The sequence below is a fragment of the Cinclus cinclus genome, chromosome 1 (genome assembly GCF_963662255.1).
Source record: "Cinclus cinclus chromosome 1, bCinCin1.1, whole genome shotgun sequence".
NCBI classification, from domain to species: domain Eukaryota; kingdom Metazoa; phylum Chordata; class Aves; order Passeriformes; family Cinclidae; genus Cinclus; species Cinclus cinclus.
In genome coordinates, this window is record NC_085046.1 from 7,156,638 (window position 1) to 7,179,914 (window position 23,277).

General features: G+C 40.2%; 1 protein-coding gene across 1 annotated transcript in view; it reads left to right on the forward strand.

Annotated features, from left to right (window-relative positions):
• DPP6 (dipeptidyl peptidase like 6) overlaps nucleotides 1-23,277 on the forward strand; it is a 391,697-nt gene that overhangs the window by 250,545 nt on the left and 117,875 nt on the right. Inside the window, exons 4-5 of the mRNA XM_062506397.1 lie at nucleotides 7,268-7,362; nucleotides 9,662-9,736. Of these exons, the coding sequence (XP_062362381.1) occupies nucleotides 7,268-7,362; nucleotides 9,662-9,736 (170 nt within the window). The remainder of the gene's footprint in view (nucleotides 1-7,267; nucleotides 7,363-9,661; nucleotides 9,737-23,277) is intronic.

Below are 23,277 nucleotides of genomic sequence, written 5' to 3' on the forward strand. Positions count from 1 at the left end.
AGTGCAACTGCATTAAGATGATGAGCAATTAAAATCACGTCTTGCATAATAAAGCACATTCTATCATGTTGCACTTAATATACCAATGTAATGTGTTATGTAGCATTTAGCTAAATTACAGTAAATCACCTATTTAAGAAGTTTTCTTTCAGCCTTTCATGTGGGGAAAAAGTGCTGGGAACAGTAAAAGGATAATGACCCATAATGGCAGAAAGCTAAAAATGGGATTCCAGTTGTCTCCTGGAATTAAAGGTTGTAGCAATGTTGTTAAAGGCAAGCTGTTCTCTGTCCCCTGTTGCTCCTTGTCTCAGCATCACAAAGTCTAAGAAAATCTTATTTATTTCTGTCAGGAAAAGTAGCAAGGCAGAATAAAGAGGAGTCACTGGTAGGGATGGGTGGATTGAAGCAGAAGCAGGGTGGTGGCAGAGACTGTGAAAAATTGCAAATGCCAAAGTTTACAGGAGCAGCTGTAACACTGTCCCGTCCCTAAGGAGCAGCTCACTGAGGGCACGATGAAGCTTGGGATGGAAATGGGGTTCTGCTGCTCTTCCCTGTTCATGATTCTTTCTCAGTTCTCCCAGACTACTGCAGGCACCAGGGACAGGGAAGGGGAAACCTTCCCTGCCTTCTCTCTCTGGGAAGCAGCTCAGTATCAAACCAGTCTTTGCTTCTGCCGTGGGGAGGGAATTTCAGAGTCAGTTTTTTGTTGGGTACATGCTGTAAATATCAAATAGATGCACTGCAGCATGTCTTGAAAGAACAACAGATCACAGTATTAAATGCATCATCACAACAGCCTTATTTCCACCAGAGTTTGTGATTGCATCTCTCTGGACCCCTGAATAGGCTTCCATAGGGGACTGATTGTGCTTTTATTTTGCATTATGATCTATGTGGTGAAGTTTTGCAGCAGTTAGTGAGCATGCACAGTCCTGGCACTGGTTCAACTTCTGTTCTCAGTGCTTTTCTGATGAGTAAATTCTAGCTGCTCCAAGGGGTGTAGGTCTTGGGGCCATTCCCCTACCTGACTCCTGATAGGCAGATATTGTCCTAAGAGAGTCAGTAAGCCTCCAGGTCTGGTAAATAAGATGTGATTTCCCCTTTCATGAAAGCAAAGTAAAATAAGTATTTCTATAAACCTGCCTATGCTCCTCCTTCTCCCTGTTCACACCATGCTGCACCTTATTCCTCTTGTTTGGTCCTTCTTAATGTCTGCTGGTTTGGGGATTTTTTCTGACAGTTTCTATTTCCTCTGTGAATTTACCCCAGTCTGCTGTTTTCCACTCTGCTTCCATTATGTCCCAAAGCCTCAGGCTCCCTCTCTCTCAAAACCAGTCCCTGAAGATAGCAGGCTATCTCTGAAGTCGGATGCTTGTGCTGCATCTGGAAGGATTAAGGGGTTTTTTAGGGTCTTGGCCCCTCACACAGCAACCTGTTAACTACAGCTTGTGCTATTCCCTCACCTGTGACACTCAGAAAGGCACACATTTTTACAGGGAATTCGGAGTCCCCCCAGTTTACTTTCCCTGTGAGCCACTCACCTGAGCTGTGGGGATGGCTTTACTGAACCTCCATGCCTGGTGGTGCTGCTGCTGAGCTGCTCTCTCCCCTCGGGCTCTGCTGTGTGCCTGGGTTGTGGATGTGAATGCTGGGGGTCTCAGGTACCTGAACTGGGTACCCAGTTCAGGCTGTTCCCATGGACACTACTGCAGTGTGAGCTCCCCAGTCCTGAAAACACAGGCAATATCTGCAAGCAAGTGGGTTTTTCCTGTGTGCTGCAGGTCACCTATGGATAATCTGAGTTTGCTTTCTCCAGCTAGACCCTTCTCTTTGGCCCTGGTGTGTGTGTGCTGGGATGAGAACTGTGACATGCCCAAGTCACAGGGCACAGCCACTTCTTTCCCCACTCTGGTCTCCATCCACTGTTCTGGGACTCACCTGGCCCTCCAGAAAATTTGCTGAGATGTTAAACAAGCAGATTTTTTTTTTTTTTAATTTTTAACTCCACTGCCTGATCCTCATGTATCTTTCCAAAGGAGCACAGCTATAATGCATTCTGTTGAAAATACCAGTTGTCTGAAGAAACATCTGTCCTACAACTGCAGTCCTCCTGCCTGTTACCTTGCTAGATGATGAGTGCTATCTAGGTGTGTTTGATCAATATCTGCCTGGGAGGACTCCAAGAAACCCTTGGCTGGTACAGGTGTTGCTGTCACCTCAGTGAGGGTGGGCTCAGCCTGGCCAAGGGCTGAGTGATGCTGTGCAGCACAGTGGGCAGTGCTGCAGGGCTCCTGCAAGACTCATCCTTCAGATGTAAGATGAAACACCAAAGATCTGACTGCTTGGGGTCATTAAAACCCCCACAAGAACTTTTCTTTTTCCCCCAAGAGGAATTACAGAAGGGTGCCAGTGGTCTATTACTGGCCCTGTGACATTCACTGTGCCACTGCAGAGCTCCATCCCAGCATCCCTGCACATGGCCTGGGGCAAAGTGACCTCTGTTCCTTGGGAGGGATGAGGGCTCATCCCACACCACCTGCTGCTGTCTGCTGTCCTGACACAGCGTAAGATGTTTGCCAATCCTGCTGGTATCTGGAGGCTCATTTATCTGAAATGGCTTAGAACAACTTCAGGACTTAAATTTCCTTTATGCACCAATTTTCCTTAATCTTAGGGATTGAAAATGATAATTCCCTCGATGCTGGCTTTCATCAGACTGAGACTCATTCAATTATCTTTCATGTCTGTTGATCAGGATTTAAGAAGTTGCTTTTTCCTCCAAATCTGTGGCTCTAAAAGACTGGAGTGGCCCTAACAGTCTTAACTCTACTTTCTCTCTTTAACTATCTCTTGCTGCTGACTTGCTGCATGTGAATTTCATAACCTTTTTTTTGTCTGTCTTTCACTCATCAGTTATTAAAATGATAGAAAATTATAATTTCATTAAAATATTTTCTAGAGCTGGATTTAAATATATTTTTTTTTGTTCTCATATTTTATCACTCAGTTTTGTTTTCTGCTTTCTATAATCTCTGACAAATCATGAAAGTTCCTCTCACAGGCATGGTCCCGCTAGTATCTTTTAAACCAGACTTTCTTCTCTGGTAATGTGGACTTCAGATAAACTTTACTGCACTAAATTTTTTGGGCACTGATGCTATGTTCCTGTCAATGGATGTAGTTCCTTCAAATTGCACTGCCAGCACTCAAACTTACTCTTTCTAGAAGAAAGTTGTCCCAAAGTTTCTTGTCCACTGTAGTGAGCTGTTTAATCTGGTGCCCAGGCTGTCTATGCTGTTCCTGCTGAGGGCTCAGTGACTTCAAGGGCCATGAGGTCACTCTCACTGGGTCTGTTTTCTCTGCCTCTGCATGTTCTGACTGAATTCAAGACAGAGAAGCAGATGGGGTTTATGATTTCACCTGTTCTGCTAAGCAAGCTTTTAAAGTTTCTCCCCAGGCCTCCCTGTTCCTCTGCACTGACTCCACAGCCCCAAGGCTGATCCATTTTTTTCCTGGTAATTGTTTTGTTTTTTTTTTTTTATGCAATGACTACATACCTGTGTCTACATTCACAGTCAGAAAATGTAATCTACCACCCAGACAATTTCCAGGAAATTGAAAGAGGGGTGAGGAGCTGGAAAAGTGAACTTCATTATTGAATCATTGAATCACTGAATCAGAGAGAGATTTGAGTTGGAGGAACATTAGAAACTATCCAGTTCCAACCCCACTGGACACCTTTCACTAGACCAGATTGCTCAGAGCTCCAAACATGCTGGCCTTGAACACCTCCAAGGGTGAGGCACCCACAACTTCTTTGGTGAAGAACAGATGGAAAAACGCATGAAAGATTGAAGAAATGGAATAAAAGGCTTCATGCCTGAAAAATTAGTTTTTGGCATTATTTATGCTGAACACCAGCCCCAAAGAAAGGCAGATATGAAAAAATGAGATGCAGTGATGACCTTTATCAGCTCTGGTGACAACTATAAATCAGGCTGCAAATTCTCATCAGCCTGCTGGACAGAATTCATTACAGAGGCCACTGCATTGCTTTCTGGTTTTGATTGAGGTATGTCCCATTTAAATAAGTGCTCTTGCACTGGAACAAATCACACATTTCAAAACAGAAGTCCAGGAATATTATTCATCTTTTGAGGACTAAGACCCAGCTAAAATTCACAGTGTTTTGTTTGGAACATAACACAGATCAAATCATTCTTCTCTTTAGCAGACCAATTCTCTCTTCATTAACTTAGGTGCTGGTATTGAGTATAATGGTAAGATTTACACCCCTAACAAATCAGCACTGCTTCATTTATTCTTTATTATGCATTCTAAAAGTACATGCAGTGGATTAGCACCTGATTTTAAACTTGTTATGGTTTAACAAATAATGGGAAAGTCTGTTATCTCCTACTTCCAACTATGGAGCAACTTTTATGTAATCTTGAAGTTTCATAGTTTATTAAAATGTTATGGGGTTTTTTTGGAGCATAAGGAGCAATAAAAATTTGGTAGCAATGTCATTATGGGCAGTAATGTGACTTCCATCAGTTCCTGCAATGTTCAAGAAACAGCTTCACATCCTTATTAGATTTATAAGGTACTTTACCTATGTTCTGAACTTGGAGCTGAATTTCATTGCTTTTTGTTTTGTTTTGTTTTGTTTTTCTGCAATGAAGAAATATTCTGAGACCCTTACAATTATTCAAATGTTTCACTGGCCGTATAAAACATGATTTTTCTGTCTGGAAATTACTGTGTAATTGAAAAACATTCTGTGTTGCTGACAGAGGGTGATTACTAAAGCAGTAATATTTTTCGGCATGTCTGATGATTAGGTAATAGTCAGTTTAAACTTTAGAACTCTAATTTTCCCTGATATTTCTGGAATGCCTGAAATATTTTTGGAAAACAAAAATTGAAACTGCGTATTTTCCTCTTATAGCAAATAACACTTCAGACTTTGTGGTCTGAGAATAAGAAGACCAGGTGTTTATGAAGCATTAAGTCTTTTATTGCCTTACTTACTAAATTGTTGGCATAAACATTTTTCTTAAGGATTTGGACACAGAAGCTGGAGTTTAGTGGTATAAATAAGTTGCTGCTGGATCAAACCCAAGGGATTGTCTCTTCTGGCATATGGCCCAGGACAAGGGCAAATACTTAGGGAAGATTCTAAAAAGCAGGCAAATTTCTCAAGATGAGGATTCAGGATATTCCTTTAGTCCCTCACAATGGCTGGTCCATGGCCTTCCTGAAAAGTCTTCCCCTTCAAGACATACAATCTTTGATGGATTTTTCTTTAATTTTTCTAATTGTAGTTTGGATCCACCTGCAGCCCTGGCACCTGCTCTGTTCTGGGACTGTGACTTTCACAGTTTGTTTGCCTTCACCATGAAGAAATAATCCCTTTTATTTATGTTGAACCTGACACTGACTGGTGTCATCTAGTGCCTTCCAGTATTTATTTTTGAAAAGGCAGGGAATAAGCATCCCTTATTTATCTTCTCCATACTGGTTATGACTTTTTTGACTCCTGTCCTAGCTCTGTTCAATCAGTTCTTTTCTCAAGTTTAAGTTTCTTACTTTGTTCAGTCATAAATTGTATGAAGGAATACTTCAAAGATAAATCCAAGTCAATCTAATTCAGATCCTTTTTTTTTTTTTTCATTAAATCCAAGATGGAAGTTGCTGATAAAATTCCTTTCATAATTAAAAAAAAATATGCTTTGAGAACTTTGCCTGTGAATCTGAAGGGCTGCTGCTCTGATTTGGACTCTGAGAATCTTAAAGTCTATAAAACCTCGTGGTTTTGAGAGGATCAACTTTATTTCAGAAACCATTTGTTCTTACAGAATCTGGTTCATCCCAATCTCAGAGAAGATTTCTTTTTCTTCTTCCACTTATGTGTAAATCAGTGATATGGAAGGGGAGATTTTTTTTATTGACAGCAATAAATAGAGCACCTTCAGAGCATTTTATAAAGCTGGTTAGTGACTATGATAAGGATTATCATCACCAGGTTGGAAATAAAAAGACTGAAACATGGGTAAGGACTATGCTAGGTCTGTACACTGAAGTTTTGAAAGAACCAAGTCTCAGAGCTCAGTGCTGCCTTTAGCAGGTCACCCCAGCTGGGCAGTGCACAACACCTCTGTAGTTCCAGTGAGTTGGATTTATGCTTGTACATATCCTAGAGGATTTAAACTCACCTTTGACTCATTCCAGGGCAGCCCATGGATAATCCAATAAATCCATTAAACCATCCACCTGTCCCTAGCCTTTGTTGCATCATGGTAATGCTGGGGTAGTCACCATGGAAGGTGATGAGGAATTGTTTCCCTAACTGAAACTGGAAGCAGAGGTTTGGTAGGATCCTTCATTTCTCAGTTTCAGTTTAGCCAAGCTGCAAAAAAAAAGCATAACCCTAGTCCTGAGCCAAGAAAAACTCATTCCTTTTAATGGCAGAGTGCTTGGGACTTTTGTTTTATGTTTTATCTGCAGGGCAGTGCTTGTAAGCACTGATCAGCCTTGAACTTCAGTTTATGGCATCCCTTTATTGTTGTAATGTTTTTCATCCTGAACTTTTGACCGGCTACCTAACCCTCACTTGGAGTCCCTTTCATATGTCTGCCCCAGCCCTTCTGTCAGGCAGGTTGTGTGCTTTGAGAGCTGGACACTGTCTCCAGTATTTTTGTCCTTGTCCACTTGTCTTGAGAGTTGGAGTAGTCCCAAAGTGCACAGAGACAAGCTGCTTTGCCTTGTTCCTTGTGAAAATGGTGATTTCTCTGCGTGTTTCTCCTTCTGGTATAAGTCTGCAGAACAAATGTCAGAGCTGGAGCACAATATTAGGTTCCAGAATCTGCTTCGTTAGAGTGTCATTTGCCTTTCACTTTCAGAGACTTTCCAGGCTTATTAAACTCCTACAGAGACTGTGGAACTTGGAGACCTTTAATCATAAGGAATGGGTTTTTTCGACCTTGTTTTCTGCACTAATTATATTGCAAGCTGTGTATGTACATTCCGAACAGGTCACTCTTGCATTCATCTAAGGGAAAATGTGGCACAACAAACGTGACAAACACTGACCATGTCATTTTATGGCTGTCCTCAAAGCCACTTTTAGCAATGGCTGTGTTAAAACATGATCTCTGTTCTTCAGAAAGAAGTTCCCAGCAGTACTTTTGGTTTAAGTCCATAATTAGGTTCCACACAAACAATTTCAGATTTCCTTAATGACCTTTTGTTTTCTTCCTTGCAGATAATGAATTCATTTATAGAAACCAGAATGGCACAGTGATTCTGAGGAATGTCGAAACCAACAGTTCGACAATATTAATAGAAAACAAAAAAATTGTAAGTATTTTCTATGACAAGTAGCTGAATTTCACAGCTATTTCGCAGCTGGATCAGTAAAGCAGAAAATGACTTGGGTTTCAACTTCATGTATTGTCAAGGAGAAGCAATTCACTGGTAATACAATGGGCTATGCAGTGATGGATAATGTGAGATTGAACTCCAGCTTTTGTTATTATTCTGCAAGCTCAGTTCCTCTCATACTTCTGGAAAGTATCATATAGAGATTTGCAGCTAGTCTTGCATATCATATATAATTGAAAGATGCATAATTCTCATCTCTGCATGCTTAATAAAAAGGACAATTGATATAATTTGCTGTCTGTTGTCATTCTCTACATTCCTCCACTCAAATACTTATTTTTAATTTGTACATTTGCGGATTTTTCTTGCCTAATGGCCGAAATATAACTTCAGTGGTTTTTATGAGTAGTGTTGAGGAATAGGAGTGGAGTTGTATGTGAGAGAAATCCTAAGAAATTGTTGTGGGAAGTTAGTAGGTGACGATTAAAATGAATGCAAAGGAAACAAAGCCACATCTGATACTGCTTATAGTGATATAAGTGTTTTGTAGCATTGTTTTTTGTAGTAGATGAAATCAGCATTGTGGCAGAAGTTTTTACATCAGTTGAATTAATTATTTTTAATGAGACAAAGAATTTATCACTGAATTATTGCAGCAGGGCCTAAACTTAAGCTTCACATGCTGCATTTAACCTTCATGCCGTGTCACATAAGCAATCCTCTTTTTCCAGAGTGTAACCCTTTCCTTACAATTATAAGGGCATGGGCTGGCTTCCTCTAATGTCAAGGTCTGTTGAAGTCAAATTACTTCCATTTGACCTCTGTTTATTCCACCGGTTTTTAATTTTTGCCATTTGTAAGAGAAGCACAGTGCTACAAGATAATCCTACACTTCAATGCCATTGCCACCCCACTGCCTGTTCTACCTTTGTTCCTCTGCCCTCTCAGAAAAATACATCTGCAGGTGGCCTCCACATTAATCCAGAAAGCCCCAGAACAAGAGCTGCCATTACACTTGACTCAGATATGTTGTCTTTTTCCTCTTCCTTCCCAGCCGTGGGGCAAAAAACTTTTGTTACTTGGTCATGTTTTCCTTTCTCCATGTTATTGACCTAACAGTAAATAAAATCTGTCTTTGTGCTGACACTGCTGGTTCCCAGGCTCCCCCACCCTGGTCTGCACTGGACCATCAGACCCTTAGATGTGCCAGAGAGGTGGTGGGTGCCTCTTCCCTGGAAATGCTTGGGGTCAGGTTGGATGGGACTCTGAGCAACCTGGTCTGGGTGAAGATGTCCCTGCTCACTGCAGGGGTTTGGACTAGACAGCCTTTAAAGGTCCCTTCCTACCCAAATCATGCTGTGATGGTGTGACCTGTCCCCTCTGTTTCTGGCTGTCCCCTGGGCTCCCCCCACATCCTCACTGGCCTTGGGGAGGACCCTCCCCAGTGGGGTGCTCTGTCTTTCCCCAATTCCCCCTCCAATTCTGCTCACTGGGACTTACTCAAGGACTTACATCTTATTTGTTAGATGAGAGGGTGAGATTCAAAAGGCAGTGAATGAGTGATGTGCTAGTGGCACCTCTCTTTGACCTTGGTGCCATCTGTGCCAGAAATACATTATATTGAAACATACTGGGAAGGAGAAATGGCTTCACTACACAAATGAAAAGTGGAGCTGGAAAAAGCTAATTCCTGGCAAGTCTGAGATACCCTGACATTTCTTCTTGTTAGCAAGATTTACAGTGCTTATTTTTGCAGAACCCAGGTCAGGGTGCACTGGATCACTGCAGCATCCCAAAGACTTTTAACTGGGGAAAATGGCCTAGTTTTCCTCTGGGTTATCTTAATTGGGGATGTAGTGGTGTCTGTATTCTGATTTGCTCCAGAAGCTATTTAGAGTTTTTGATCTCCTGCACTGGCCTGTGAATACAGATAATGAGAGGGAATTAATAAATTGCCATTTATCAGAGTTTTCTACTAACTACTGCCTACATCTGCCACCTCACCAGCCACCATTCAGTAAGATTGTAAGGAAAATTCTGCATTTTTTTATATAGTTGCCTGCTCTGAATCACAATGCATTTATTCTTTCTCTTATGGGTACCCATGTAACATTTCTGGTGTTTGAAAAAAAAAAAAAAAGATATTATATTTTTCAAAACATTTAGTTCTGGCAGTATTCTCCCTCCTTAGAGAGATTATCCTAACAATCAGTTTTAGGTGTCATTAGCTTGAAAACTGAAGAACATCTGTTTCAAAACTGTATTTATTTTCCAGGTTTCCTTAAAGGCTATCCGGTATGAAGTGTCACCTGATCGGGAATATGCACTATTTGCCTTCGATGTTGAACCTGTAAGTAAACAGATTTGATTTCAAAATACACAGCCAGCAGCAAACTTTTTTTTTTTTTTCACTTTTATGCCAGCAAGATGATACTTTAAATTAATTGCTTCCTATGAAACAAAGCAAGAAACCCCCTCACTTAGCAATTCTGAGAGAATGTCACACTGCCATCTAGTAGAGGAGAAAAGTATAAATTAGACCGTAGAGGAAACACTGTCATTGCCAGGATTTTATAGCCTTCGGGAGAGGGATTGTAAGGACATGTCTTTGCTACTAGGATTTCTATTCCTCTTCTGTGATTTTTTTTCCACGGTGCCTTTTTCAGTCACCCTATAAATTTCTTCTGCAGAACAAAAAGCCACTGTCAGTGTCTCCCACAGCTGAAATAATACATTAATTATGGTGTCACCATCCCCAGTGCTGCAGTTAGGCTTGAGCTATCACTTTCATTATAAATCCTTTTCTTCAGAGGGTTAGGTATAAATCATTTGTAAAAAATCACCATTAGGTTGCTACTAAGTTCTGGATTACAGCAAATTTTTTACCAAACTTCAAAATGGGAAAGTGTAATGAGTCATTTTTAAATGATGACCAAAGACTCAAACATGGGGGAAGCAATTCTTCTGCATGAATAATATTTTTGTCTTTCTCAATTCTGCTGGTATAAGGCCTGAAATGTTTGAGTGACAGCTATGCTGTACTACTTGGATGAACTATAATCCCCATACATTTTGTTTCCATAGTCTAAAATATCACTAATTCTTCAAAATTAAAATAATTAATTCTCTGACATATTTTTTCCCCATAATGTAAATAACAGTTCCACTGCTATCCAAAGGAAATTTGTGGGTCCTTTAGGTAGTGGAGGTTGTAGCTCTGTTGCTCATCTTCGGTGAAATCTTTGATTTCTCTGCTATCATTTTTGGAGTTATTCCTGACTTGGTGCTATGAAAGTCCAGAAGAAGCATGCCTGGTTTAGAAGAAGGGAAAATAAGACTGTATCAAAAACTTTAGGAGTACTTAATAATGATTTTTCCTGGGAAATTACTGGTGGTGTGACTTTACTTAGCTGAAGCTTAACTGAGTTCTAGACAGAGATGGATGGGGAAGTGTTAATTCTAAACGTGGGAAAGACAGCCTAAGGGTCACTGAGCAAGCAAAGCCTTTCTCTCAAATTTCTCTAGCTTGTGAGCCAGAGATGTTTTGTAAAATTCAGCTCTTTTAGTGGAAATCAGCCTTTGTCTGTGGAAGCCCTGTGCCAACTCTGCTCAGATGCACTGTGCAAGCTGGAAGAGCCCTGAGGAGGGAGAGCTTCCTCAGTTCCTCTGGAGAATGACAGAAAAAATGCCTCTAATGACAAAAAAAACAAAAGAAATCTGAAAAAAACAAACCAAACCAACAAACAAAAACAACAGAGAAAAAGTTTAATTTCTGAAAAACAGTAATGAGAAATTAACCCTTTTATTCACAACCTTTGTCCTCTGAATGGACTGCACACTCTGAAGACCTGAAAGAAGCAGAATTAAGGGGGCTTTTACAGCCTAGGCTTTGTGTTCAGTCTGTGGAGGAGTGCTTGATGTGGGCAGTGTGGCAGGAGGGGCATGGGGATGGAAAGGGATGGAAAGGGATGGAAAGGGATGGAAAGGGATGGAAAGGGATGGATGGGCTGGATGTGCTTCCTCTGCATCCTCCTCTCTGCATGTCAGTGCTTGCTGACCTGTGAGTTTGAGGCACAGGCAAAGCACTGAGTTTGTGGTTCTCAAGAAGCCTGCCTGGAGAAGAGAGAGCAGCACCCAGCCAGGTGCTCCCTGCATCACACCACATCTCTTCCTAGAAAGGAAAACCCAGGGTGGAAAGCTGAGAACATGACCTTTGGGAACATTTCAGGATGTGGCATATACTCACTGTAAGAGACCATTGCAAATTGTTCAGGTATTCATATATGGCAAGAGTTCTGCAAGCAAAACAAAATAAAACAAAACAAGCCCCCCTCTTTTATTCCTTTAAGATCCATGTTTATGAGGAAAAGAAGTTTTGTTGGGTTTGTTTTGTTTTGTTTTGGGTTTTATTTTGTTCTGTTTTGAAGCATGTAATAGAGGGGTAGCTGGCTTCAGCCTTGGTCATTGCAGCCTTAAGCCATGATGGGTGGCTCTGTGTATTAAAATGGCAATAACTGTTAAATTACTTCTTCAGCTTTTTTCTCCCTTGCTATGCAGACTGTGGCTACAAATAATTGCATGTTAGTTAGCTCTTCACATTTTCTGCATTTCAAACTGAATTCTTGGACAAAATTCAAATTGCACTGTTTTCTGCAACACAAAAATTGATCAGCAAAACCTTGGGCAGTTGTCCTTTTTGCAAAGTCAAAAGTAAATTTAAGGAGATGTATTGGCAGAGGACATGTCTTTAATGTTTAATTCTACAATTTCAAAAGAGGAGTTTTTTGGAATTATTGTGTTCTTATTTTGCAGCATTCAGAAATTGTTTCTTATTGCTTTTGGCATTTGAAAGTGTGATGTGCTGCCTTTTAATTGTTTGTGCGTATAGATATTTTCATCATTTTTTTACACAGTAGAGTTGTTCTGCTTTTAAATATGTGTATAATATTTTAATGTGCATAGTATGAATTAATCATTTGTCTGAATTCTGAAATGAATGGATTCAGCCTCTATGTTTAATACCAGCTAGGAATAAACATCACACTAGAAGAGTACAATGTGTCACTCCAATGAAGCGGAATATTTTTTTTAAGAAAACTGCCACAAAGTCATTTCCTTCCAGCAATAGCTGCTTCTGTATTTTTCTATTTATTTGCACAGAAGCATCCCTGCTCAGTGTTGGTCTAGGTGATAGCACTGACACCCACACTGGAATAACACAGCCAGACACTTCTTTTGCAAAGATACTGAGGCAGCTAATGTGTGTTTTCCTGTTGTATCACTTCATCATTTTAAAGGATAATGAATTAAAGCACGTTCCGTAAAATATATTTCTCCCAGGAAGCTTGGCAGACAGCTGTGAGGCTGGTGTGGGTACATTGTGGCTAGTCTGGCTGTCAGGTTTCATTGTAAATGCTTTTTTTGCAGTGCTTATATTTACAGAAGTTTAATCTTTCAGGCAGCAATATTCTGGGTAAGCCTTGTGCTAATAGGGAGCTTTTCTAACCTTGAACACAGAAGATTTGTTCTTTTTCTGGAAAGGCCACAGGAAAGGCACCAGTCTTCTTTGTTTTAAAAAGCTCCCACAGTTTTTCTGCTGTTTGTTTTTAGTTTCTTTCCACCAAAACAAGGTGCAAGCTGAGGCTGAAACGGCAGAGTGACATTTCAGGAAAGCACTGTGGAATAAACACCTCTACAGAGAAACTTTGATTTCAAATCATCCTTTACCAAAACAAGCATGTGGGGCTCTGATGTAGGGTTTCATAACCCCAAAACACGTGGGCAAGCAGGGTTTGGCCACAGCAGCTCAGCACAAGGGATGCTGCAGAGGCTCACGGCTCTCTGCTGGGACCAGACCAAGGATGCTTGCCCAGCTCATGGCTCCACCAACACTGATGGGCAGGCTCTGTTCTCCCCGTGTGCTTCCTGGGGACACACACAGGTCTTTGGGCTGGAACCACCTCTGTGAGTATCCCTAGTCTCCAAAAGGAGTTTTCTAAATAGCCAAGTCACAAAGCAACCCTTAAACCTTGTGGCATTGCTGTGACTGAGGTAATAGTAAAGACAAGTAACTAAAGCTTGTGCAGCTTTCTGTGACAGTCAGTTATCAGTGGAGTTTGTGTAATGGAATAAAAGAAAGAGGAAATAAGTGAGGAGAAAACTTATTTTCTGGAGTGACATAGTGAGATGTTAAATAGCGAATATTTGATTGCTTTATTAGGAATCAGTGCTCTCACTGTGCAAGAGAGGAATTAAAGCTGCCAAGATTCTTCTTAAAGCTTTTGCTCTTTGTCTCCAATTTCACCAGCCTATTACTGTGCTTGTGCCAGTTAAGGGCAATTACACTTAGACACCCTGGCTGATTAGCATGGACCAAACTGCAAAGGCTTCTGGACAAAGTTAGGGCTCAGAGGTTTTTGCAGCTGATAACAACAGATGCTGTTACCTATTTTGCAGTAAAAGAGATGCTCTTTTTAAATCCCAAAGACTGGAAAGAATGAATCATTGTTGTAATTAGAACGCACTCAATTATTATTTTTTTTAGCCTAGTTCATGTGGTGAGTTCAGTATTTCTGTTTTCCCTGCCTGTATCTCTAACACAAGCAGTGGGACCAAAGCGAGCTCAGAAAGACCCAGACAAAACCTTAGATTTGGTATTTAGAGTGTGAATGAAGTAAAAAAGCATTATTTATAGAAAGCAACATATTGCTATTTTTGTTGTTACTATTTTTTATTATTTCTCCAAGTCTGGTTGTTATGTGGAATGAATAGGTTTTGGGCTTATGGTCCAATTACAACCTCGTACTAATTTAATTAGTTGTGTAAAATTTAAAATAACATAATTCTTGTTATTTCCAAAACACTAATGGGTATAAATATTAATGAATCCTCACAACATCCTTTTGAGCTAGGTGATAAACATTATTATGATAAATACACCTCTGAAAATTGAACACTGTCATAACTATCATCAGTAATACTGCTCAGACTGTAGTCATGATATTTATTGCTTAATTGAAATGGATTTACCAGACCTAGAAAGAGGCTTACATAAATCTGTTTTCTTTTTATGGCAATAAATACATTTCAAATTTATTTTTTTCATTTTCGCCTAATGTTGTTTTCAGGAACACTGAAAATGTTTAGTGATTTCATGATAAAGTGAGCACAGATAGAATATTTCTGTCATAAAATAATGCTATCTGCTTTATTGATTGTTTCTTAATCTTTGGTGTTTGTTGTAAATTATTAGTTTTTCAGGGGGCCATTTTGAGGTAAAAAGATTACATTTGTGGTTTTTCATATCCTATTTTTAATGTGAATGCAGTTTTGAATCATTGTTGTCCATAAATCAGGACTCCTCTATTGGAAAACTCCACAATATAAGGGCACAGTTCACTTACATCAACGGCTGGTGGGTAAAATTAATTTTTCCAACATTTTCAAGCCTAAAGCACTGTAACTTCATATGCTTGTGAGAAAGTTACTGTTATTAGGATAAATAATGGATTAGGATAAGCACTTACTAAATGAAAAAGAAGAGAAGGACTCAATCCAAATACTGTTTATATTGGTTAAAATATTTCTATTATTCCATCTGTGCATGCGTGTATGTTCAGGCAGACTCTCTTTTCTTTTCTCAATTCACCAGCGGTATGAATGTAGTTGTGAATGAAGAATGAGCAGTTTGACTGTAGTCATTCAGTGCTTTTTTAATGAGTAAAATTATTAATGAATTAGTGGAAATGCATAGGCCAGCCACTCATCAAATCTGACAATTTGCTACATTTTCAGGAAAGCAACATATTCTATAGAATAAAGATTATTAATACCATTCAGCTAATCTTTAATATCTCAATAAAATGCTCACAGCTTCTGAAAATGGCAGCATTTTTTATGTGTGTGCCTATGTGGGCTTTCAATGAGGTTGTTCTGGGGCTTCAGGGCTGAAGGTGAGGACCACCTTTTTTTTTCTCCTTCTTCTTACAAATCCTGTTTGGAGTGATATTATTTTAACAGCCGAGATCAGTAGTGTGAATAACCTTGTTTGATAAGTGCTGTTTAACACCTTCATGGTAGAACAGCAGTGCTCCAGCTGCATGTGCATAACTAAAGCTGAGGCCTGTGTGTCCAGAAGTGTTGCATTAACAAGAATGTGCTAAGAGCATAGAAGAGGCTAATTTTGTGGGTGATAATTTACTTTGGATTTAAAGGTGAAACAGCAGCTTTTGTTTGACAACACTTAAAGGCAAAATTCTCTTTAAAAAGGAGACTGTTGTGGTAATTTTTAATTATGAATCTGGTCTTTCTGAAAGACAGCCTGTCTTCTCCAGCCTCAAACCCACTATGATCAAATTCCCTCATCTGCTGTTTTCAACAAGATAGACAAAACAGAATTTTTGAAGTCATCAGAGAAGGTTGAGTCAAAAAAACATTTCCACACTCCCATTTGCTTTTCTGTCCAACGTGGGGGAGTCTATCTAAGCCAGGAGATCAGCTCTTTGTGGTCACCTTTCATCGAATAAACCAAAGCTGCTGATACATGAAACCTCAGCAGCTGGGGGGTTTTCCTACCAGTGAATCTCAGAGCAGGCAGAAGTAGCAATATCTGTCAGATGAACCAACGTGCTGACCTATGCTGGTATCAGTATTTGTTTCAGGTTAATTAATATTTGATATCTGCAGTGGCACAGAGAGAGAGGGAAGTTTGCCACACAGGTCTCGAGGGATTCGTGGGTTTTCAAAACTCTTCTACAGAGTTGTGCAAACACTGCTTTCTCAGGTGTCCTCAGTCGTGCCTTCAGCAGCAGGGCCCTTCTGATGCCAAATCTCTTGGCTGCACACGCTTACACAATTAAAAGTTCTTACTGTAGGAGGGTGGATACCCACTTTAATTGAGTAAACATTATCAAATGGTGAGAGTATTTGTTCTTCCTGCTCAGCAGTCAACACTCCACCAATTTCTGTCCCGTTGCTTGTTTAGAATAGAAATTTTTGGACACAGTTACAGGCCAGTGGAACAATAATTACTGACAAGTTTAATCCTAGAGTTTTCTTTTGAGGGAGAAACTACAGAAACTAATTTCATGCTGTTAAATTTTAGGGCTAATTTTGGACTAACACAGGGGAAGAAAACAGGTCAAACCTATTCTTTATTTGGATTGGAAGACCCTCATGGTTCATTTGAAATCCTGACAAAGTTCCAGCAGAAACTGTGCTCCTTTATGTATCCTAAATGGTTCTTTGCTTTTGACAGCAATTCTGCTTTGGAGCAGATTGATTTAATGAGAAAAAAATAGTTTAAACAAGACTTTAGAGGGGGATAGGAATTCAAACAAATGTACTGTAAGGACATTTTGGTAGTTAGGATCCTTGAGCCATGGAACAATGGGTTCTTATTTAAAATTAAGGGTCTGTCATTGCAACTTAGTAGAAACGAATAAAAAAAGAAGAGGAATGAAAAGACACATCCTGAGTCTGCATACTTTGTCTTTGTTTTCTCTCTTAATAAAAGGGAAAGGATAGACACTGAGTGTCAGCAAGGAGGAATGGCTGGGTGGGGGCTGCTTGCGTCTATTATCCACAGAAAATATGTTTGCACCCTTAAAATATAAAGAGTGGGCACTCTACTCATCCCCAGCAGGTATTCTTGGAGTGGGATCATCTCAACTTAGGGGGAACCTGGTCTAGTAGAAGGTGCTCCTGCCCACAGTAGAGAGGTTGGAACTGGATGATCTCCAAGCCCAAACCATTTTATGATTTACCATTGGCAGCCACCATGGTGACCTAGGGCCTGCAGCTCTTTCATGGGGCAACGATAAAATCACATTGGATACCAGGTCTCTAGCTCTATTGCTCCCTGGTTTTGGGGGATGTTCCCAGGGGGATGTCCGTGCTTCTGGAATGGTGGTCTGGGTGCATTCATGAAACACATGATGTGTTTGCCTGAGCTGGGAAGCAAAGCTCAGCACAGCCTGCAGTCCTCCATCCCCACATTCCAGGTTTGCTGGTTCCTGCTCCCTACATAGCAGTGGTTATAGTAAAACTGCACCAAACCCCAATTTCTTACCAAGTCTCCATTCTCTCCACTCCAGGAGCTGTTTAGTCTGATCATTGCAGCAAAATACTCTGCATGAAATGCAGAGCATTGAAAACTTGAAATGCAGAGCATTAAAAACGGAGTCTGCTGACTTCAGCTGATGAGCTTTAACTGCTTTCCTATTAAAAACAATTGCTTAAACCCTTGCTCTTCTCCTAATAATGCAGATAAATTGAATTAGAATTAAACTTAAAGCCTCCTGAATTGAGCTGGGAGGCTTCAAAAGAAATTGCACAAACATGACTGAGTGCAAAATTGTTTTTCAGACTAAGTTGGACAGCCTTGCTTATGTAGCAAAGGCCAATAAACTGTATCCTGCATTTATTCACAGGCACAGGTACACATCAGTAAACTGAAAAACAAATCCACAGTTCCAGGGAAGACTAGAGGAGCATCAAAACTCAGAAATAATTAGCCTGTCATGCAGAAGTACATAGGTGTGTTATGTATCAGTATCAGCTATCAGCAGTCTTCCTCTGTAAATATTTTCTTTAGTAAATGAGATTTTCATCAAGCAGGGAAGAGAAATAAAAAAGCCTCAAGGCGAAACACTATGATACAAAAAAAAAACAATTTTTCTTAGCTTGCATAAAGTTATATTTATCATTCTGCTTCCTTTTCTGAAGGAAAGGAAGCAGAATGAGAAATATAGATGTATAGATGAGCTAACTTGAACAAACTGGTAGAGATTAATGTCCTAATAAAATTCACAAAATGTCTTAAAAATAAATTGCAATTTGTTTTTGAATGAAGCCTTCATTAGATAATGCACAAGGTTTCCTAGATAGTCAAATGGATTGTCAGATGGACAGCAGTAAATCAGTTTTCTTTCTTGCACTTGTATGGGAATCTATCTTAGTGAAACATGGGGTAACTTTGCTTTACAGAGAATGAAATAAATACCAGTATGAAAATTATTGAAAAAAAAATTCTAACAAATAATTAGATTCCTTGCAACATAGAGAGGTTTCAGAATTATATTAGAGAGGAGCTCCTGCTTTTTAGCACAAATTTGCTTCCTAAGTTCTTAGGGACTATGAACATCCTGGTTTGTGCTGGATCATAATAAGTATAGGTGTTTATTTTAAAATATTAAAGAAAGAAATACACTAGGAATAGCATACATAATGAGAAAACAACAGAGATGCAAAAAGCTTCAGAAAGCAAAACTAGAAAGAATTTAATTCTGGTGTCTCTGCAGAAACATATGAAGCAGTCTACAATCTAATTCTTCTGATTTCCAGTCCTTTTAATTTTTAAATCACTGAAATAGTAAAAAAATATATATTTAGTGCCCTCTTCTGGAAAAACAGCTCTTGCTATGCAGGGCACTCCAATGATGTTTCTGCACTCATAAATGCAAATCTTCTGATGCAAATGTTCTCCTCTTTAGCCAAGTTACATGCCTAAATCCAAGGAGTGTGTGGCTCTCTGTATTTCCCCTGAACAAGTGCCTTTTATCTCTTTAACTGCCTGCAGAACTCTGCTTTTACCGGCTTGATGTTAAAACCAAAAATTAAAGTTCCTCCTTGGGCAGCTAATGACCCATATTTGAAAATGGAATCTTCTATTCTTTTTTCTTCTATTCTCTGCTCAAAAGAAGCTCTTTCTTGCAAAGGGAGAGGAATCATGGGGCTTTAGTCATGTCTTTAAATGCATAAGTGCCCATATTTTTGTGTGCAGAAGTGGAAGAGTGATGCTGTTGCTGGCAGTGCTGTGCAGGGTTCTGCAGCAGGCACGGAGCAGGACAGGTTCTGTGCTCCTTCCTGTCCCCTTTGTTCTCCCCCTGCTTTCCAAAGAGATGCTCATCATCATCACAGACCATTTACCCTATGGGAGTTGCCCACAGCACAGCAAAGATAACACATAAAATGTCTTCCTGCCTTCTATGTGATTTCAGTTTGTTTTCTTTATGTCAAAATTCAGAATTGTCTCTTTCAGTAAACTAGATCTGTGTGTACATTGAGATACAGCTCTGATTCTTCTGATTTCATATGGAACTGGAAAATGAATCTTTCACTGAATGGGGAGATGATTTTTGACCATTTGCAATATGATTTGAACCATATGCAAGGTTCCTTGCATGCATCTGAATATTTTAGTTTCTTTCACATTTTAAACTGTTGCTCTCTAATGCTTTCTGATGGGCTCATCTTTCTTGTTTCAAATTCTTTTCTTTGAGTCTTCCAAAAGTGTCCTGAGCCTAGGATCAACTTTAAAAATTTCAAAGCCAGCACTAACTTCTTTGTAGTATTCACATTCTCAGCTGCTACAGTAGAAAAAGCAATTTTTACATGCTAAGTGTAAATTTTAATAAAAAGAACTTATGCTGTGATTCTGTAGTTATTAATTTCTGCCTCTAAAGTGAATTATTTAAAAATTAATAAATGAATTAGATGTACTAAGCATTCAGCACATTTTCACGGCTTGCTTCTCACATAATTGCTACAAAGCTTTACCATTTGCATTGTAAACTTCACAAGAAAAGAGGCTTTTAGAATATATCCACAGTCAGTGTCCGCACAGCTCAAGAAATGTTTCTTTGAAAGAAGGCATTATCTAATGTTTCATTAAAAGCTTTATTAAGCATTGATTTCTCATGCTGTCCTTCAGCCCTAAGACTTGCAACAAAGACAATGAAAGTGAGAGTCAGTCAAGTGAATGTGGATGTGAGCCCTGTAAACTCCCATCTCCACCAGCTATCCCAGGCTGCCTCCATAAACAGTGTGATTCAGAGTAAAATTCTAAGGCTAAAATAAACATCAAAGGCTGCTGAGAGGAATCATACCCCACACAAGCTTTTGGCACCATTGTCTGGGAAAAGGGAGTTGCTGCATGAGTTTGTAGGTGCAAAAAGGGTAAATGCTCGTAAAGAATGTCTGGAGAGGTCAGTGGCAAGGACATCCCTCAAGGTAGACAGATGCAAACACAGGCACTCCAAGCTGCAAAGTGCAAGAGCCTGGGAAAGTATTTTGGGAAAGGATGTCTGTAAATCAGATAACTCCAGTCTTCTGTCTGAGTTGGATTTGGGCTACTGAGCCAGGGTCTGGCCCAACACAGTGATTATTATGATCCCTAATACTCCTAGAGAATCATGGCTGTGTGTTTCTGTGGGTGTGACCGTATGGACCTGAAGGCATTCTATGTTACCTGGACTTGGGATAATTGCTATCTCCTTCTAAAATTTTTATTTGGCCTCAGGCTACTTTTGTACTAGTAATACGTAATAATGTTTGTTCATCTTTTACTTCTTTTTCATAGATATATTGTTTGGTGTGTTAGAATAACAGCTATGTACTAGATATTTTCATTCTCATTTCCAAGTTTCTGAATAGAGGGTGGGAGGGCAAGCCTGGGAGTTTACATCTGTGATGTGAATATTGATAACAGATTAAAAATATCAACAAAAGACTGAACTTATTATTGATAACCCTCATTCATAATTATTTGCAACTTCATTGCAGCTAAATCGCAACAACCTGAGCATCAACAAGTGCACAAAGGTTGGTGCAAAAATCCTACGGAGTGCTTTGCATCTCCCATTTTATTTACCAGTTTGAAATGGAGCAGTCGTCCTTTAAGCCAGTGTCAGCAAGGGCTTTGTGGGGCCAGCGAAGCGCTGTGAGGGACAGGTGGCTCGGGAGCAAAAGGAGGCTTTTGTAATTGCTTGGCAGGGCAGAGCTGTATTAGAGTGCAGCAGCAGTTGGCAGATTGGATTAGCGCTCTCCGAGGGGTGAGAGCTGGCACACGAGCTGGATGTTAATACCTGCAGCCTAAGTTGCTTGTGGAGCTGCATTAGTAACAAAAAGAGCATCCACTCCACTCCGCTGCCGTCACACAGTCATAAATCCTCATCCGGCCTCGAAATTCCCTTTTGGTCCTGTCAGCAGTATAAGGCTCTCAAAAGTGCAATTTTCAAGCTAAGCTTTTAATAAAGAATTATTTTCATGAAACAACTGAGATAATCAGTTTGTGAAAGGTGAATTAGCAGCATTCTCTTACAACACAGCGGTCCATCCCTTACTGTGGAGGATGTTGTCATCACACTTTATTTACGGTTGTTTTGTAAACTTGAGACAAGATTATTTGCAAAGGAGTATCCCATTGGCTTTGATGTTTCAGAGACCTTTGGTTTGGTGCTTGGAAAATCAGTTTCTAATCCCAGCACAGCCTCTGTATGTTTGTGGGAGAGATTTACATTTTAAGTGTGCGTGCTCCCTGTGGCGTATGACCCCATCACAGTCAGCTTCAGCTTGTGTTATAAATGCTTCCAAAATGCAAGTCCCCATGGCAGGAATGTGCTGTCCCTCCCTGATGTCACCTTGATGTGACATTGTTCTCCAAAGAAGCCTCTCTAGTGTGGGTGGCAGGGCATTCACAGCTCTGCATGGCTGGAGTTCTGGTTGTCCTTTAAACAACAAGGACAATGATTTGACTCTCAGTCTTAAGAGATTAAATTGTGAAAAGATTTGCAAAATAGAGACATATCCTGGTGATCCACCGCCTCTTTTATTACTTTCTTCTTCCAAATCAAATGCTAAAGTTTCTTCCTGGCTCTGGAGACACCCGGTTGCTGATTTCCTCTGACACTGGGTATGAGTGGAGCAGCTCCTGTCCCTCACTGGTGTGATTGAGGTGAGGCACAGACCCACTGGCTCTGAGGCACTGACAGAATAGTGTTGGCTGTGTCACCCCACCCAGGCAGTTACCCTGCTGGGTCAGCATCCTTCCCTCCTCTTTGCATGCAGAAGCTTTACTTCCCTTAACAACTCTACTAGAGGCATTTCCCAAGTATATATCTTCCTCCTTTTGCACAAATGTTAAATTAATCCTCTGAAATACAGAGACAATCATAGCACTGGCAACCAGTTGCCGAATTCTCTGTATATTGATTGATTCAGAGACCCCCTTCTTCTCATCACCTTTCTTGCTTAAGCCCATTTCCCCCATCTCTGCCCTCCCCTGAGCTCCCCAGCCTGTCCTGGAGTGTCCCAGCAGTGCCAGAGTTCCCCTTCTGTGGCTGTGAGCACATCACACATGTGGCTGATCAGCTGGATAAATGGGTAAGAGCATCCCAAATCAGGTGTTTGATGACAGCTGTGGGTTATTGGCTGCCAGCTGAACTAATGCTCAGGAAATGCTCGTTGATAGCATTTCATTATGGGTTTTCTAATTTATTAGAGGCACGAAGAGAAATGGGCAGAGTTCCTTAGAGGGCTGTACAAGCAGGTTGACACACAGCATGAGACTGTACTGGAGGTGCATTACTGGAGAAGTGATAAAGTATAAAGGGATAATGCAATGCAGGGACAAAATAGAATATGCTGTCTCAGAAGAAAGAATAGGTCAGTATCACAATCATTCTGAAAGGTGGGAATGTTGAAGACACCTCAAATTATACGGCTTTATTGATTTGTTTTGTTCTTGCAAGTAATCGAGAGTCAGTGAGTGCAGTGTACAAAATACCAGTATGGATTTCGATAGTTTTTCTTTTTTTATTGCAGTGACACAAAAGGAAAAGACAGCATGATGCTTCTGTGGGAATCTAATTCCAAGATGGTTACTATGGAGTGCCTATTAGCAGTAAAATAAAACCCTTTGCAAAAATAGTTGGGCTGAGGAGAGCGCTGCTGACCATTCTGCCTCCACTGAGGGAAAAAATGAAAAGATCATTAACCAACCATGCCACAGCCAGAGGTGACCCTTTGTGCTCTAAATCACAAATAGAGGGGAGAATGAAAGTACGAAAATTGAACAAAACATTACACAGAAGTTGGTGGTCAGGTACAAGA